This window comes from Megascapheus bottae, chromosome 26, assembly GCF_031878675.1.
Source record: "Megascapheus bottae isolate mThoBot1 chromosome 26, mThoBot2.hap1, whole genome shotgun sequence".
NCBI lineage: Eukaryota > Metazoa > Chordata > Mammalia > Rodentia > Geomyidae > Megascapheus > Megascapheus bottae.
In genome coordinates this window covers 2,569,280-2,587,573 of record NC_143534.1, presented here as the reverse complement: position 1 = coordinate 2,587,573, position 18,294 = coordinate 2,569,280, and the positions used below count along the sequence as shown (strand labels likewise).

Below are 18,294 nucleotides of genomic sequence, written 5' to 3'. Positions count from 1 at the left end.
TACATTTTCCTTAGGGGCCCTTGTTCTTATTAAGGGGGTGGAGACATAACATTAGCTTTCTCCACCCATATCCAAGTGAAAGGCCAATCAGTGGAGCCGCAATACCTGCTGGTCTCAAGCTTGCCATGTGTCACTGTCAGGCCATCAGCCGGCCTTGTCTTCTCTTCACAGAAGTTGTAAGTAGGCCGGAACCACATGATAGAAATATATATATATATATATATATATATATATATATATATATATAGAGAGAGAGAGAGAGAGAGAGAGAGAGAGAGAGAGAGAGAGACCCTGTCAATGTCCACACCACCAGGCCTCTATACTGCCTGCAGGCATTCACACATTCACACACATTCACACACACACACACACACACACACACACACAATGGCCACTCTGCTTTTTGACTATGTGGTCTTAGTAAATCTCACTGGGACACTGGGCTGTGAAGTTCTGAGACATCTCACGCAAGTTGAATCCTAATGGTCTTTGTACATATGCAATCCCACAAAAATGAAAGAAGAAACCCCCTCATCTTCATGAAAACATACCTGAAGCAGAAATGATACAATTAAATAGCCTTGAAGAAGAACTAGCTTGAGAGATTAATCTGTAACCGCATTTCCCCCTAGGATCCCAGCTAAGACCCTCACAGACCATCTGGCCAGCTGGAAGCCCTGGGGTTGATTGGTCAAGAAGAGATGACTGGGGTGGGATTTTCTCAAGAATCAGATTTAAATTTTCCATTTGCTCAGTGACTTCTCATCGGGGATGAGCTCTGGATGAGAAGGGTCCTTCCAGGGACCGGCTTGTCTGAGCAGTCACTGCAAACCCCAGGCATTTCATGTAGAACTTCTCACTTAGTCCTTGAGAACAGGTGTGAATATTCAATACGCCAAACCTGGAGAAGGCTTTCCGAAGCTAAGTGCATCTTTGGAGACCACTTGGGTTGTGATTGCCTGAAGCAACACAGCTGCAAATACCTCAAGACCCACGTCTGCAACCGCCTTCCACCTGCAAGCTGTAAAGCCAGGCGTGTGAAGCCACGGCGTCCTTCTGTGTATAAAGGCAACTCCCAGCACAGGGGCCTGGTGGCTGTGGGGGGGGGAGGGCTACCCAGGCCAGGTGAAGTTTCTCCGGGCGCCATGCGGTGGCTTTGGCTTACCTTGCTCTGTCTTCCGCTGTCTCTTTCCTGGAGGGGCCAGCGTGTGCCAGCGCCGGCAGGCGGCCCTCTTAGGCTCCATTGCGGGCTGCACGGTTTAACACTTACTATAAACCACAGCCAGATGGCGGCGAGCCCCGTGCTTTGGGGTAAGTCTGGGGGCCCTGGCGTAGCCTCTTCTGCTTACAGCTACACTGCAGCTTGAGCCGACCGCTCCCTCCTCTAACAAACTCTGTGGTTCTGGTGGACCAAGCCGACCATCCCAAACAGAGTCCTTCTGCAGCTGACAGCCCTGGCCGTGGAGGCGGGCCCTGGGGCCTAAGGTGTCCGTGTGGCTCAGCCAGGTGCCTTTCCCATCCTTCCCCTAGACAGACACGGGGCACAGCGCAGGCTGCAGAATGACTCCGACTGTGGCATCTGGGTGACGGAGGGTCCTGGTGGCTCTGTGGTACTGGAAGCCACCTACAGCAGCTGTCTCATCAGTCCCTGGGTGAGTCAGCCTCGGGCATGTGGGTTCCAGGGCCGACTCCTCCCGTCCCCAGGCTGACTCTGGAATCATGTCTCCGCAGGGCTCCTACCACACCTTCGTAGTCGACGTGCAAGGACCAGATTTGGATGCACCCACAGTGGCCAGCGAGAGGAAAGTGTTCCGGTGTCCGATGGGTATGTCGGTCAGGCTGTGAGCTCAGGCTCTGTGTGGGGTGGGGCTGCCAGGAATCTGGAGTGTTCCCCTGGGTCTCCCTACCCGCTCCCTGCAGCCACACCTGAAACTCATGACGAACCATTTCTGATTCCCTCTGCCCTGAGATTGACTTCCCTTCCCTCAACCTCTGGGGACCACTGGATGATTCCACTGGGGCACTGGGAGGGGTGTGAACTTGAGAGAAAACTTGCCTGAAGATTTAGAGACCGACCTCATAGCTGGAACAGATTCAGGCTTAGCACCTGCTCTTCCTACCGCCTTGCTAGTCAAAATGGAGTCGGGTGAGCTCCACTGCGCAAGTCACCACCAGGCCCCACCCCACGCTTCCACACCCAGTCCAGTCCTGTGGAATTTTGCTTCTAATGTGCTGGGGCTTGAACTCAGGGCTTGGGATTAGTTCCCTAAGCTTCTTTGACTTAAGGCTAGTGCTCTACCATTTGAGCCACGGCACCATTTCTGGCTTTTTCTGAGTAGCTTATGGAAGATAAGAATCTCAGACTTTTCTGAAGTCCTCAGATCTCAGCTTTCTGAGTAGCTGGGAATGCAGGTGTGAGCCGCCAGCACCTGGACTGCTTGAAAACACAGCTGAGGCAAGCTTGAGAAGACTCTCTAAAGACGAAAGGGTCATGACAACTACTCTTGTGGGATTCTCCTGCAGCAGAAAGGACTGGTTTAAGAGTCTCTTACAAGGTCGCTTACGGTGAACCTTCTCTTGAAAATGCATGGCTTATTACTTGGACAGACCTATTACTGTGGTTTGTAAGTCTAGGAACCCATGCTGAAGTACAATAACTACCACCAGCCTGTTTCTAGCTTGTTCTTCTCCTCACCCCCCAGTTCTGGAGGCTCGTGTGTGTGATTCGGTGAAGGCCCAGGACAGACTGCTCTGTGGCCCCTCGTCCATCTCCCGGGAAGACTGTGAGGAGCTGGGCTGTTGCTACAGCTCCAAAGAAGAAGGGAGCTCCTGTTACTATGGAAACCGAGGTACATGAGCTCCCCTGTCTCTGAGGCTAAACTGAGGGAGGGGGGAATCAAGGGCCTTCTATGAAACCAGAGGAGGGGCAGCTTTGCTCAGAAGGTGTAACATACAGAACGTGTGTGAGCAATGCCAGCTGGAACCCAGGGCCTCTACAGAATCGGGCTTTCTATGGCCTTCTGCTGGCTGTTTTTCCCAGAATGAAAACATAAAAACCAGCACCCCTTAAACACCTTCTTCAACAAATGACATTTAGGTGCCAGGTATTGTTAATGGCTGGAGAAAGAAGAAATTTTCCCCCAAAGAATAACGACTTTGGAGGCTGATTAAGTTGGAGTCCTAATTCCAAATGTCTAAGGTGACAAACCGCTGATCTGACCAGCACCCAACTGTGCCTCTGAGGTTTCCTAACAAAACCCCTGCCCTGAAGGGCTCTGGAGGCCAATCCAGCTGAGTGCCCACAGCGCAGGGGCCAGGTGCCTCACCCCTCCCTAGGATACTCAAGGCCGAGGGTCAAACAAACCTTGGCTTCAGGTCACACAGTGAGGACGGACCACCCCAAGCGGGCAGAGTGGACAGCTGAACCTGCTCCGGGGTCAGCCCTTGGATCGAATCCCACCCAGCATGCAGGAACGGGATCCCTGGCAACCGACTTGTGTGTGGATCAAGGGTCTAAGCCGGGCTCACAGCGTCTGTTGTTGCAGTGACTACGCACTGCTCCCCGGAGGGCCGCTTCTCCATCGCCGTGTCCACCCGTGTGGCATCGCCTCCCCTGCGCGTGGACTCGGTGCGCCTGGTCTTCAGGAACGACAGTGGGTGTGGCCCTGTGCTCACCACTCGGACCTTCGTCCTCTTCCGGTTCCCCTTCACTTCCTGTGGGACCACAAGACGGGTAAGAATGGCCCTCGGCTCTCTTGATGCCCCGGAGATGGGGAGGGCAGCCCGGACGCTGCTCTGTTGGTACTCAGGCCAGGACGACGTGTCCTCGGAGGATTCTGAATCCCCCTGTGTGTGTAGCTGAGACACAGCTTCCTAACAAGCTGCAGAGAAGACCCAGATATCAGTCTGCCTGCAAGGCCATGAAGCCCGAGCTCCGGCCATCTGGAGAAGGGGACACGGGACCCAGCTGAGCAGTCAGGGGGCCTGCCGAGGACCAGGGCATCCAGCAGGTGAAAGGGCAGCCTTGTTTTGATTCTCCCTTGCAGATCACTGGAGACCAGGCTGTGTATGAAAATGAGCTTGCTGCCACCAGAGAAGTGCAAGCTTGGGGCTACGGATCCATCACCCGAGACAGTGACTTCAGGTGATGTCTGTTGACCTTGACCTGGGGTGAACCTCCAGCCTACAGAATGCTTATCAGCCCCAGGAGACGCTGCTGTCTGCTGCCTTTCACAGACCTTGGCAACCACTGTTTACATCCTCTTGCCACCAACATCACCCCAGCCTCAACTCCCCGGCATCTCTGCTCCTCTGTTGGCCCTGTCCTGTCTGTACCCTCCCTTTCACTTCCCTTGTCCTTGCTGAGGCCAGAAGAAGCCCTTGAAGACCTTGCTAGATCTCCCAATAAGAAGTTTCTGGTCTTTCCGTAGCATGACGAGAACCTTCAGGGCCCTGTATAAAGCAGGTCCCATTTCCTTCCCGGACTGGATTCAAACTCTCACTGCCTCATTTAACCATCTCTCAGCCCCAGGCTGAGGGCTCTCTGGGGCCTCAGCGTCCTCCTCCTCTTGTGGCCTCCTTCTCCTTTGGTGGCCTCTCCTCCTCTTCCTCCTCCTCTTCCTCCTCCTCTTCCTCCTCCTCTTCCTCCTCCTCTTCCTCCTCCTCTTCCTCCTCCTCTTCCTCCTCCTCTTCCTCCTCCTCTTCCTCCTCCTCTTCCTCCTCCTCCTCTTCTTCCTCTTCTTCCTCTTCTTCCTCTTCTTCCTCTTCTTCCTCCTCTTCCTCCTCCTCCTCCTCCTCCTCCTCCTCCTCTTTCTCTTCTTCCTCCTCTGGTGGCCTCATCCTCATCCTTTTGTCAGCTGCTCCACTGCCTCCTGGACTTCTACAACGATGTTCACTCTTCATATGAAGTTACTTCTAAGCTTTACCTTGATCACCTCTGCAGCAGAAACCCGTCTCATGGTTCCGTGGTTTCTTAACTACAAAGGTACATACTCTTAACCCACCTCAGCCCAACTGAAATAACTCCAAGGACGGATGCACCTAGCACTTAACTCACTACCCAGGAGTTAAAATGAGAGGAAGGAGCCCATCAATCCCAGCCAACTGGCAGAATTTAGCCTTTTCTTCACCTCCTGTAGACTCCGAGTTGGCTGTAGCTATTCTGTGAACAGTGACAAGCTCCCAGTTGACATCCGGGTGTACACTGTGTCACCACCGCCTGCTCAGATCCGGCCAGGACCCCTCACCCTAGAGCTGCGGATTGCCAAGGGTAAGGACGCAGAAGTCAGAGACCTGGCCTTCGGCTGGGCATGGCAGCCCTAGCTGGGTAACAGCACAGTTGACTGAGGATGGAGGGGAGGGGAGGGGTGGAGGGGTCTGGAGGGTGCAGGGATGGGGTGGAGAGGGTCTGGGGGGTGGAGGGGTCTTGGGGGGGGACCGATGGCCCTTTGATTCAGGGCTCTCCGCAGATGAAAGCTACAGCTCCTTCTACTCCGGGCGTGACTACCCCGTGGTGAGGTGGCTCCGGGACCCTGTTTTCGTGGAGGCCTCTGTCCTGCACAGGACAGACCCCCAGCTGGGGCTGCAGCTGCTGCACTGCTGGGCCACCCCAGGTCCCAGCCCCCGGCACCCGCAGCAGTGGCCCATCCTGGTGGCAGGGTGAGTGGCTCTTCCACGCAGGGGCGCGGAGCCCGGGCCAGGGTGCGTCCTGACGGCTGGTCCCCTGCCACAGATGCCCCTATGCCGGAGACGACTACGAGACACGGCGGATTCCCGTCCACGCAGCCGTGAACCTCCCCGCGCACCACCAGCGCTTCAGCATCTCCACCTTCAGCTTCACCAACTCCACCGGGGCAGAGAAGGCCCTCCGTGGCCAGGTGTGAGCTCCGTTCCTTCCATTCCTCGGCAGGGTGGGGAGCTGTCCTGGCAGTCCTGCCCCCGGCTGCATGTGCCTCGCAGCAACCTGGGTCCCCCTGACCTGGGCCACGTGGATTCTAGTTCACAGCCATCGTGGCATCCCCACGGGCGTGTGAAGGGGATCTGATGACTTTCACTCTCAGCTGGATGCCTGGGGAGACCTATGGCCTGGCTACATGCCCATCCTCCTGGCTTTCAGGTGTACCTGCACTGCAGCACCGCCATCTGCCAGCCTGCAGAAACACCGTCCTGCCAGCCTACCTGCCCTGTGTCCAGCCGTGAGTACCACGGCCACCCACGTCTACTGCGAGTCTCTAGCTGTAGCCGAGTGACTGGACCCAAGTCCTCTTACTAGTCCAGCTTCCCCATGTGCTTACACTGCCCTAAAACAGACGCCCAGGTTCCCGGGATCCCAGGCCTTGTACAATACAAGCTATAAATACTCCTATAATTCAACATGAAGACCTTTTCCCACATAGACTGACGGAACTCTTAAGGCAAATCGGGCTACAGTCTCTGTCTTACAGTGACATTTGTAGTTAGCCAGATCCCTAAAGTAAATGTCTACAGAGGAACTAGACGGTAGAAAGACAATTCTGCAACAAAGATGTTAATGTGTATCCAAGTCATGGCCTAGAGTTTTACGTGCATGTGTACACACACACCCCTACCTCACCCATACACACACACACACCCCTACCTCACCCATCTTCAGGCCCAAACCTTTGGAGGTCCTTCTACTGCAAAAACAAAACATGCCATAAACTGAAATAGTTGTGTCTTGCCCAGTAACTGTTTACCCTACTGTGAAGCTGTCTATTACCCCACTTGTAAGGGACTAAATTTGAGACTTTCAAGATGCTGTAACAGACTTCATAGAAGCAGGATTCAAACAGCTCTGTTCCCACACTGCCTGTTTTCCTAGCTATTCCTCCCCTAAGATACAGATCTCTGTGTACTTAGATCTGGAGGAATGGACGTATCTGTTAGCTACATCTCCTCATAGCTTGCTCAAGTTTGTACTAACCACACCCATGTGAGATTTCTGTAAGGTGTACCATGACCTTGTACCTTAACCCTACCTATTCCTGTGAGTGTACAAAAGTTCTAACCAATGACTCGTGTTTCTCTCTCCACTAGGAAAAGGGACATCTGGCCTCTATTTTGAAAATAGTACAACCAGCATTTCTAGCAAGGGTCCCATGATTCTTGAGGCAGCTGCTAAGGACGCTTCTGAGGAGATGAGCAAATTCTTCGGTGAGTGGAAAGAGCACGGAGTCCAAAACAAAGGTACTTCGTGGTGGGTCCTGAGATCTCAGGGCCGGGGAGGCAGAGGCAGGAGAGAGCTAGTTGCTCGAAGCCAGCCAGAGCTTTGGTGTGAGACTTCACATCCAAAACCAAAGAAAGCAGAGCTGCTTCCTTGCTGGCTCCTGCCCCTTCTAGTCTTCCCGAGACTGAGAGAGGCTGGCCCACAAAGAATCACTCGGCACATTTCCACACACAATAACCTTCTTTCCTGTCTTCCAGGCGTACCTGCAGATTCCCCAACTCTGTGGGTGGCAGGAATTTCTGGCTCCTTAATCATCATAGGGGCCTTGTGTGTGTCCTTCCTGGCTCTCAGAAAACAGAGGAGCTACTGTAACCAAATATGTTAAATAAAACCAGACTGTATGCCTACCATGTACTGAGCCTGTCTCTTCTCGGATATTCTAAGAGGAGCCTTGGGTATTTTGGTCTTGCCAGCTCAGACCAGCATTGTACCCTAGCCAAAAAAATGACAGTATGTGACATCTTGGTATTCCAACTCTACTACCTAGGATACTATAATGTATATATTAGATATATAAAAAATCTGGAACAAAATAGCTCATGTTTTATAAAAGTCAACAAGAGTATAGCACAAACCCACAAGAGGAATCCCAGAGCACAGAGCTAGTCTGCAGGGATGTAAGAATGTTCTAGACTGCTGGTCTGTGCTCTTCGCTGGGCAGCAGAACCTCCAGAGCCACTGGAGGCTGAGGCAGGGAAGTCCAGGTCACATAAGTGAGAGCCTGTCTTGATCAAGCAGAGCTGGATGTGTAGCTCCACAGCAGACCATGACCCTCAAATGGATGAGACCCTGAGCTCAAACCACAACTCAAAAAAAAATGTACTCCCAGGGTTTACTCAGTAGACTTGGAACTAAGATGGAAGCTTGCATTTCTAACCACCTCCATGGTTTGCGTGGTTTTACAATCAGTCAAACCTCGCATCATCCAAAAACCCAACTTCTAGAACACTGACTCAAACCATCTGAGCAAGTTTGATTAGCTGGAGCTGGCTTAGGTTCTTACTAGAAAGAGCCTTAGTTGAGAGTTGACTCACTCATCCCTGTAACCCCAGATGTGAAGAAGGAATGGAGAAGGATCATGATCTGAAGCTAGCCATGGGAGAAAAGCATAAAACTCTTGCCTGGAAAGGTATGAAAAGCCAGGAGGCAGCTCCATAACTGACGGAGGACAGTACTCAGAGCTGAAAGAAGCTCATGTGGATGTACAAGGCTCAGAATAAGGCACTGCAGGCACAATTATGTACATGTTATCTACCTTTTTAGAAACTTCTTCCTAGTGTAGTTTCTCAGATCCCCTTACCCTGCCTAAAGTCCTCTAGTATGGAGAAGCATGCACGCATTACCAACCGAAGCTTGGAATTAACAAGGGCTGCTTATTTCGTGCTGAAGCTTGAAAAGCAAGTAGTGATTTCCAGAATGACAGACCACTACTGTGGATTATTTCACATGGCACTACACAACTCCGCCAGTTTACTGGAACTTGATTTTGAAACTGCCATGTGATCAGCTTAAGGAGGGGTGGAGGGTCAGGCAGGGTCATGACTGTGTCACTGTGACTGAGATGACTCCTTACAAAGCATCATCGGAACTGTGTCCCAGCCCAATGCACACTGGCCACCTCCTGTAGCCGCCTCTGACACCTGTTGTGTGAAGACAGCCAGGGTGACGGGGGCAGTGGGACCTGCCTTACAAAATGGTTGGTACCTGGGAAAATTCTCTTCGTGCAGGTTTCTGAAGGGCCCTGAATGTGACTCACCTAGAGCATGTTCCTACATTCTCCATGTTAAAAATTATTTAAACTATTTAAATATGCAAGGTGTCAGAAGGCAGAGTGCCGATTTCTATGCTCATCATGTTGTGGACATCATGTATCTGAAAAGCAAGAGGAAATAACAATCTGCTAAGCTAGGCCAGGATGTAAAACCAGAAATCCAGTTCTTGTCTGGCTGATGACAGGGGAAGAATGACACTCTTGCTTACTGACAGAGGGAGGTTTGCAGAGACCAGGGGATAAAGCATGACTGCCACATCTATGCTAGTGAACCATCTCTATGCATTACCCTGAGGGGAAAAAAAACAACCATCCCGCCCACAGAGCGGGGGACAAGTTACCGTGTGTGCGCTAGGCATGTGGCTGTGGTCGTAGTTTTCAACTACCGTGATTGCTCTGTCAGAATGCTTTTAGAAAGAGTAGGTGGCATTAAAAGAATCACAAGTAAAATACCAGCTTCAAAAGATGCAGCTTAAAGCTTAAATAGCCTTTCTATTATCCTCCCTTTTCTGGAGGAGAACGAGCGTTACATTGTCCATCCGATCTAAGAGAGCGGGCTGATCTGAGTGAAGATGGTGTCCCAGGGGCTGGAAGGAAGGTCAGAGACAGGAAAGTGCTTGCATCCACACAGAGCTCATTTCACAGGTCAGGTTTTGGTTCAGGACACGACACTGGAGGTAGGACCAGACTTAGAGAAGGACATTTGTAACAAGAGCCATCTTTAGCTAGAACAGGAAGCAAGAGAGAAGACATAGTGTTGGAAGACAGCCAAGGAAGGTTGTGGCATCAAGGAACACAAGTGATTCAGAAGGTTTATTTTAGGGCTTGAAACTCATATATTGTCAAGGAGCCTGTGCTAAGGGCACATTTTTGTGCATTACTGATTTGATAACAAGCTATGGATATTTGGCTGCAACTCAATAAAAATGATGGAGCAGGAAAGAATGCTGTGATTTTTCTCTCCTCCTCTAATAATGCCTCATACATTTAACCTTTGTGGCTGCCAGGTTAGAAAGGCAGTAAAAAAAATTCAGGCTGAGCTGGACAATGACAGGAAATATGGTCGGGGGGGGGAGAAGGGGAAAGAGGGAAATAGGAGAAGGGACACATTCTGTAAGGCTTGCAGGGAAACTGAGGCTGGAATTTGTTTACAAATGTGATCACTGCTAAATGCTCACGGAGGGACTTTTAAAAGCAGCTGATTATTGTCTTATTGATTGGGCACATACAGAGCAGGTGTGAAAATAGAGAACTTATAGGAAGGGGCATAAGAGAATCTTCTAGAAATCACCAGCCTATAAAATAATGGTAATTGGATGGAAAAGGCTACAAGACTTCTCTGGTGTTCCAAATGGAAATATCGTACAGAGGCACGCGCGCACGCGCACACACACACACACACACACACACACACACACACACACACACACACACACACACTGAGGGTGGCGGTCACATGGGAAAGCTTTCTTACTTAATCCCAAACCTTAAATACATTCACACCTGGTACTGGTTTAGACTCCTAAAAAAATATCTATATACATGATGTACTTGGAGAAACAGAGAGGAGATTTGCTGTTCAAAAAAGAAATGTAGTCATTATTTGACTCAAGTAACTGTAATCCCTCTGCATATCACCTTCACAATCATATTTTTAATCAAGGATGCCATGCAAGGTCAAGGCACTTGGCTTACTAATGAAGGACTATGGGTAGAGACACGTGATGAAGACAAAGGCCATGTGAACAACGCTCAAGTGCAGGCGAGGGGCATTAGGGTCTTACTCTCATTAGAAACAGAGGAGAAAACAGCCTTTACGTGCACGAGGAAATCTACTACGTGATGTTTTATTTGCCTCCTGGGCTCACAATACCTGGCCTAGTGTCTGTCAGTGGGAACCTTGGTAAGTATCAGCTGAATGACTAGGGCTGGGATGCCTTTTTATTTACAAGAATAAATAAGGTCAGGATTGTAGGCACCCTGACAAATCTCTCAAGTCTCTAGAACGAATAGAACTACGAAGTACGTTGTGAAGCATGAGATTCCTGAAATTCATAATCATTCACAACCATCACTTGATTTTCACATTTTTCTGATACTGAGTCTTGCTAGGTCACCCACGCCAGCCTCAGTGCTGGAAACTCCGATCTGAGCTTCCAGATGTTGGCATGGCCCTTTCCTCCACCTTTGGTGGAGAATCGGGTACGCTGTCTGCTAAAACAATCCAAAAGCTTAGGAACGGAACATCTCAACATGTCTAAGTTAGCCCTTCTCTCATTTTCCAAACCAAAAATGAATTCTTTTGAAATGAGAGGAAATTCACATTATTGAAGCAGCCAGAAAATCTTAACCTCTGGAACACATTACACTTCAAGGTTTCCAATAACAGGGAGTCCTTGCAATGTTTTTTGTTTTGTTGGTCAAGGGACTTGAACTCTGAGCCTGTCCCTGAGCTCTTCGGCTCAAGGATACCACCCTACCCCTTGAGCACCACTTTGGGTTTTCTGATGGTTAATTGGAGATAAGTCTCATGAACTTTAGTGCCCTCGCTGGCTTTGAACTGCAATCTTCAGATCTCAGCCTCCTGCGTAGCTAGAAGTCACTGCCCCCAGCTGAAATGTTCTTTTTAATTTTTTTAAAACATAAAACTCATCATGTTTAGAACATTTCCTTCAGATTGTAAAACTTCGGAGCGTTTTATATAAATTATTGACTGATACAGTCATTCAACTTCATCAAGATTTATGTTTTGCAGGTTGAATGCAATGTTTTTTTTAATAAAGCACAGGGAAAAAGAAGTTAGTTCAGAATTGAGAAGTGATCAAATCAGAAGTGTATAACGTAGGTCATGCATGCCATCATGATGTTCCTGTCCTATGTTCATTTATCTATTTCCTTCAATTAAGCAGCCTGATTATCTCAATGTGATGTGACATGGTTGTGGGACAATTCCATGGAAGCAGGACTTGGTACTCCAGCACAAACCAGTGGTGGCACCAAATAGGCCTTGCCAGATTCTCTGCACTCCTGACATCCAGGGAGGCATCCCTCTGCCCCTGGCACCACACAGGCTGTGCTGGGCTCTCCCTGGCCCTGCTGTTGCTCCACCTGCTGTCAGAGAGGGCTCACGGCTGCCATGCGAGGCTGGGCGGCCTTCAGGACCACGGAGAGCTCCCTCCCCCAGGAGTCAGGTCAGCTCCAAGCCCAGTAAGTCAGCATTCATCCACCCAGTCCCTTCCAAGATAGCCTCGGAAATGCCTAGGACTCGAGCGCTTGAGGCTCTGGGCTCAGGTTTCCTCAGAGGATTCCTTTTGATTTTTTTTTCTGCCAGTCCTGGGGTTTGAACTCAGGGCCTGGACACTATCCTCAGAATTTTCCTAAAGGCTAGATCTCTACCACTTGAGCCACAGCACCACTTCTGACACTTTTTCTACATATGTGGTACTGAGGAATCAAACCCCGGCCTTTGTGCATGCTAGGCAAGCACTCTACCACTAGGCCACGCTCCCCCCCCCACCCCGTTTTGCTCTTGTTTCAACAAAATTTTGCTCTGTTGACCATTCTGTGTGCTTCCACTGCTCCTGACTTCTGCCTTAACGGTGGCTGGGGGCTTGTCATCTGTCTCTAGCAGTATCTACTCAGAAATGTCTCATTCCGCGAAACAGAAAAGTCCCCGTCAAGGAGCTGGGACAGTGATGGCAGTCTTTCATGCGCAGGAAAAGTTGCATGGCTGGCTTCTGATGAAGTCCAAGCCTCAGTCTCCTGAGGGTGGTGTTGGCTTCGGCATTGTTTCTATGGAACTCTGTTTTCTTCCTGCCTTCCTTGGACTGCTTTCTCTCGTGATGCAGCTCAATGGTGAACTGTCTGCAGCCTAATGCTTATCCTCTCCCTTCTCAGAGGACAAGCTATGTCACACAATATAACCACCAAACCGAAGTCAGAATTCTCCATGTCACGTCAACTGCCTGCCCCAGTTAAAAAAAAATCACACGGTCAAGGACTGCTTTCTCTCATGGCTGACCCCTTCGCACTATAAAAAATATTCTCCTCGTACAAGGAGAAGAAAAAAAGGCCACTTGAAATAAGAACACATTTCAATAGAAATTCATCAGTAAAGCTCTCTGGAGGAAACTGTTTCTAAACTAAAACAAACAAATTCAATCACAGAGCCTTTCATAATTTTAATTTAACTTGTTGGTTTGGTATATTGCTTTCAAAGATTGTTTCATTTTAGAAAAACAAAGCTGCCAAGCTTATTGTCATCTTGTACAAAATACTTGTTATCCTTTAAATATGTGTTGTTCCTAATGAGAGTCTTACTTTTATTCTTTTATGCTTTTATATCTTTGGGGCTTTCTCAAGTTCAGTTTAGAATATAATTTGTGAAAGTTTTATCCTCTTTACAAGGAACCAATTTGGGGCTTTGCTCATTTTCTTCTATCATTATATCCCCTTTTCCTTACTTTTGAGTTCAATTTCCTTTCATTATTCGAACTTCTAAATATAGGTGCATATACAGTGGATTTTCAAACATTTCCTTTTTTTACCAATTAAGCATGTAAGTCATACATTTTTCTTTATAAACTTTTTAAAGCTATATATCATATATTTTGATCTGATCATTTTTAACAATTATTCTTTTGGAATATTTATTAATGCCCTTTTATGACTTTGAATTTCAACTGCTTAAACAGGCAAGAGAAGACTAACAGTGAGCATGAGAAGTTGCGATGTCCTTATACTCAAGATGCCTAGCTCCCAAGTAGCTTTTAGCCTTTCATTTCGCAGTAGGGTTGAGAACAAGGAAAACTGTCAAGCCCATCATCCTTCTAGTCACCAAGGCCTGCTGATTCTTCCCATAATGGCCTCCTTATTTGTAGAGCTAGGTTGAAATTCATGGGACATGTGTCACATAGCTCATCTCCTGTCCTGGCAGCTGATTGAATGGGGCCCACACATGTGTGCCTCAGTCTACATTCCTGCTCCTCCTTCTTGGCTCTCCTCCCATCTGTCAAAGTAGCCCCAATAAACTACAGTCATATCCATCCTGGCTGCAGGCTGGATGCCAGAAAAGCCAGGCACAGACGCCAACAAGTCGACTTTATCCAGAACAGCCAGGAAGCTGCTTCTTCCTTATCCTTATGCCAAGTATGAACTGGAACTTGTTTTTATGAGTGTGTAGCCATCGCTCTTTCTGGAATTTAGCCTTATAACATTTTTTATTTGGGTAGTCATTCCAGGATCTTTCTTTTGAACAAAAAGAGAAACAATTCTGCCAGTCTACATTACTAATAAACAAAATAACTTTCTTCTAGCTGCATATAGGAATAGAAATTTGGCAATCATTTTGGCCTTAAATTTTTATTAATCTGCACTTACATGTTCACGTGCTATTTCTTGTGTTAGGAGTATTACGTCTTAAACTATTTTGCAATGTCAACCAGCTCTATAAAAAGTCAATTATTTTCTTTACAATTGCTCCAAGAATGATTTAGCCATGCTTAATGGAGTACCCATATATACAGTTCAAAGAATTCTGAGAAGAAAATAAACTTGGAATTTATGCTAGATGGAAGAAGATGGCACAGAGGCAGGAAGCCACTGTGACACCACAATGATTTCGAGATATTTCCAAAATTTCCTCTCAAAATGGAGTCTCCACAGCTCTCAGTCATCCTGAATCCCAACCCTACGAGCATCTCTCATCTCTTCTAAAAGACGAGAGTGTACGGTGTCCGGACACTACAGGACTCAGCCATGTACTGGCAAAACCATGGCCTTCCGTCTCCTTGGTTCCTCTCAGAAGTCCCTTCTTCCCTTCTGCTGTCCCTCTACGCCACCCATTCCCAATCCGGTCCGGTCTCCAATCCCCTCCTGTCCCTTCTCGCAGCTGCCTTCAGCCACATCCGTCTTGACTCTCAGTTACATGAGTGACTAATAATCCCTTAAAAAATAAATCTGTTATTCATCAGTTGAATTTGCTCTGATCCCTGATTCTAACACAATAGAGAAAAAGATGGTTCCTCCCTGACATGGGTAAGGATGGTAGATTAGTCCTGATATTACCAGCAAAACATCACCAACACGCTCATCAAAGGAGCTGAGTCTCCGAACGCTGTCCCTGTGAATGGTGCCCAAAGCCACAAAGGAAAACAAAAGTAAAATCCAAATAATTACAATTGTGATGAATATGTCCAATAGAATCACACATTTTTAGCCACAATTAAGTGACTTACAGACACTTCATGAAAATCAAGAGCTTCTACAGGAACTGGCTAGCTAGTAAAGCGAAATATCAAGTCTTTCCTTAATGGCACAACTAAAATGGACACATAGCTTTTATTTTTGTGGTAAGTAGCCATTTTCAAGGGTCCATTGTGAAGACAGTGACTCACACCCAGAATCACCCTGCCACAGCAGACAATGAATCCCAACGATACTTCGCCAACAACTTGCCTAAGACTCTGCTTTCCTGTCCTCTGCCAAGCATAAGAACCCGTTATTTGTCATGCCATTCTGATCGAGACAGCAAGCCTGATTTCTGATAAAGCACAGTTCTCCCACTAACCCCGAGGTGACACCAGCCTACCCCTGAACCTGCCTGCAGGCACCCCGGAACGTCATGTCTATGAGGAAATAGCTGCTGTACGGAATGGGGAGTCTTATTTAAAAATCAACTCATATGGGGACATGGAATTTAGAGGATTTCTTCAGCTACCTGTTTTCTTCCTATTAGGCATATCATGGCCTAACTTCAGACCTTGACAACTTTATTCCTACCTCTGATCAAAGTGGTATGAAAAGGAACCTTGGCTCAGATGCTAAGCCTCGGGGTGTAAAAGCTCAGGTGATGTCACCATACACGTGGAGTTCTTAGCTCCCAGCACATATACAAGGGGGTTTTTTGTTTTAGGTTTTTGGTGGTATCAACCCAGAGCTTTGCCTCTCACTTCCCACTACCTGTGTATCAGTAATTCTGAAGAGCGTCTCTCACTTTTTGCCCAGGACCATAATCCCTACGTGATTACACTTTCCAGTGGAGACAATGTGTACTGTCATTCACACCCACCAACTAGTTTCTGTTGAGATCTTGCAAATTTTGTTGCTCAGGCTGTCCTGTAACTCCAGGGGAAGACGCTCCTCCTGGCCCATCCCAGCCTCCTGAACAGCCAGGATTATAGGCGTGAGCTGCCCACCTCATGTGGTACTCAAGTGCTCTCACAGACCCCCTGCTCTTTTAGATTGAGATAGGAAATGGGTCTCTATGGTGACAAGGGGCAAAAGTTGCCTTGGGCAAAGAAGGTATTTATAAAATTAGCTTCCTACAAGAATGAATGATTTTTCCTGTTTCTGTTATTGAGCACTTTATCATCGGTGATAGAACAGGGAGGGGACCAATTCCCTGGTGGTGCTAGGTCCCCTGTACCCAAGGGAAAGCTGCATGCTTATCTAACCAGTCTGAAAGCATGGAAGGGCTAAGGGCAGACTTGACGCCCACCTCAAGTTCAGCCTCATGGTTTACTGAGTCGCCAACAGCAGTGAAATGCAGAAAGAGGGTGAGAAAGTTAGTTAAATAGTTTAATCAGAGAGCAGTTTTACAATTCTAAAATTAACAAGCAGACTGGTAATAAAAGAGCTCCAATGTTCACAAAATGGTTTTGCTTCCATTCTGAATCTGTCTTTTTAAATTGTAAAGATTAACATTACATTTAAAAGGACTCAAAATGGAGAGAAAAAAAGAGAGAAATGGAGCGATTTCGATTATCATCCGTGTTTTATGATGCAGCTGATGAAAATCCCTGAACGACTATTGCTTCAACTTTGATATCAAAGGGGAAAAAAAAGGAACGGGGGGGGGAAAAAAGCCCTGGGGAGGAGCTGACAGCAGGTGGCCAAAAGAAAGAGGGAAACCCACGACCACGCTCTGGTTCCCCCCATGTCACGTGATGCAACACTGGCTCCAAGAATGTGAATGAACCCACGGCACGTGATCACTGGAATTATCATGGACGATCTGTCACGTTGCTCCACTTGCTTCTGGAGATTTCTTGGTTCAATTAAACTTGCATAATACACATGCAATGAGTTATTTCTTTTGAAAGTGTGCGTGTGGTTGGTTGGTTGGGGTTTTTTTTGCAGTTATTTTTGCTGCTGTTGTTTGTTGCTGTTGTTTTCATACAAAGATTTCATAAAGTTGCAATGCTGCTTTCAGAGCGTTACCAAAACAAAGAGCAGGAGTGGACGGGGCTGGAGGATGTGAAGGAGCTGGCCAGAAGAGCCCCTTTCCAGCCCGTCACATTTCACCCGCCTTTCCAAAAAGAGGTGCAAAAGGCTTTCCTACCTTTCCCCACCAAAGGAAAAAAGAAACCCACTCAGAAAAACCAATCGAACTAAGTGAACACAAAACAAACCAACAAAAAAAAAAGGTTGACATAAGGAAAATAAAGCCGTCTGTTCATGCGCGTGTCTTCTGCATAGCTCAACCCACAGAGAGTAAGGCACTATTCTCCGTCACAGCGGCTGTCCGCGGCCATCTGCGGAGGGCGACAGTGCTCGGGACCCTTACACAGTTCCTTTCCGGATGGTGAAATGAAGAGGCCGGGGGAGTGTGGCTGTCACGCTGGGCTGGGAAGGTCCTTGGTCCCAGGAGTCTCCCAGGACCCAGGGGAGAAACAGTCTACACGTGGGACGGTAGACTGTCCACCAGGGTTCTCGTCCCAGAGGGAAGTCCGTGAATCCGTGTATGGATTTAGATTCTTCTTCAGTCTTTATGTCTCAAAAAAAATACACGAGGTGGTGGGAAAACAGTCAGGTCCTCCAAGATCAACTCTGATGCTCCCAGAAAGCACAGACCACTGGCAAATACAATCAGCAAGATGTTTCCAAGAGTGGGTGCAAGGGAAGGAGGGAGGGAGGGAGGGAGGGAGGGAAGGAAGGAAATGAGGGAGGGAAAACGAGTTGTGTTTGGAGTTTCAACGTGGTCAAGGTAGATGTTTAATTTAGCTGGTCTTCATATTGTTTCCGGAAACAATCTCCAGCTGGGAAAAACTCCCAACATCTCTCTTGATACATCTTCCAGACATACGATTCCTGCAAACAGCAAAGGAGAGTGTGTCTGTTACCAAAAAGATAAGAGAGAAAGAGACTCCACTTTGTAGTGATCATGGACCTGGAAAAGCCTGAACTTGGCCAGTGCCAAGCTAACCATCCCAGACGTCACCCGTTCCTGCTAACGAACACATACGCAAATGTTCAACTTGACCATAACAGAAATAAT

At 48.1% G+C, this 18,294-nt stretch overlaps 2 protein-coding genes across 2 annotated transcripts in view; one reads left to right on the top strand and one right to left on the bottom strand.

Annotated features, from left to right (window-relative positions):
- The first annotated feature begins 1,286 nt into the window (after positions 1 to 1,286).
- Zp4 (zona pellucida glycoprotein 4) lies at positions 1,287 to 17,411 on the top strand. The gene is made up of 16 exons (XM_090318698.1): positions 1,287 to 1,311; positions 1,531 to 1,652; positions 1,732 to 1,825; positions 2,703 to 2,849; positions 3,546 to 3,733; positions 4,047 to 4,144; positions 5,139 to 5,269; positions 5,469 to 5,658; positions 5,732 to 5,876; positions 6,116 to 6,194; positions 7,057 to 7,173; positions 7,444 to 7,554; positions 8,808 to 8,942; positions 11,130 to 11,219; positions 12,088 to 12,208; positions 17,201 to 17,411. Exons 1-16 carry the CDS (start codon positions 1,287 to 1,289, stop codon positions 17,409 to 17,411), a joined length of 2,004 nt encoding a protein of 667 aa, XP_090174824.1.
- Ryr2 (ryanodine receptor 2) overlaps positions 16,578 to 18,294 on the bottom strand; it is a 232,881-nt gene continuing 231,164 nt past the window's right edge. The window contains exon 104 of the mRNA XM_090318697.1: positions 16,578 to 18,107. Within this exon, the coding sequence (XP_090174823.1) occupies positions 18,012 to 18,107 (96 nt within the window). The 3' untranslated portion in view covers positions 16,578 to 18,011. The remainder of the gene's footprint in view (positions 18,108 to 18,294) is intronic.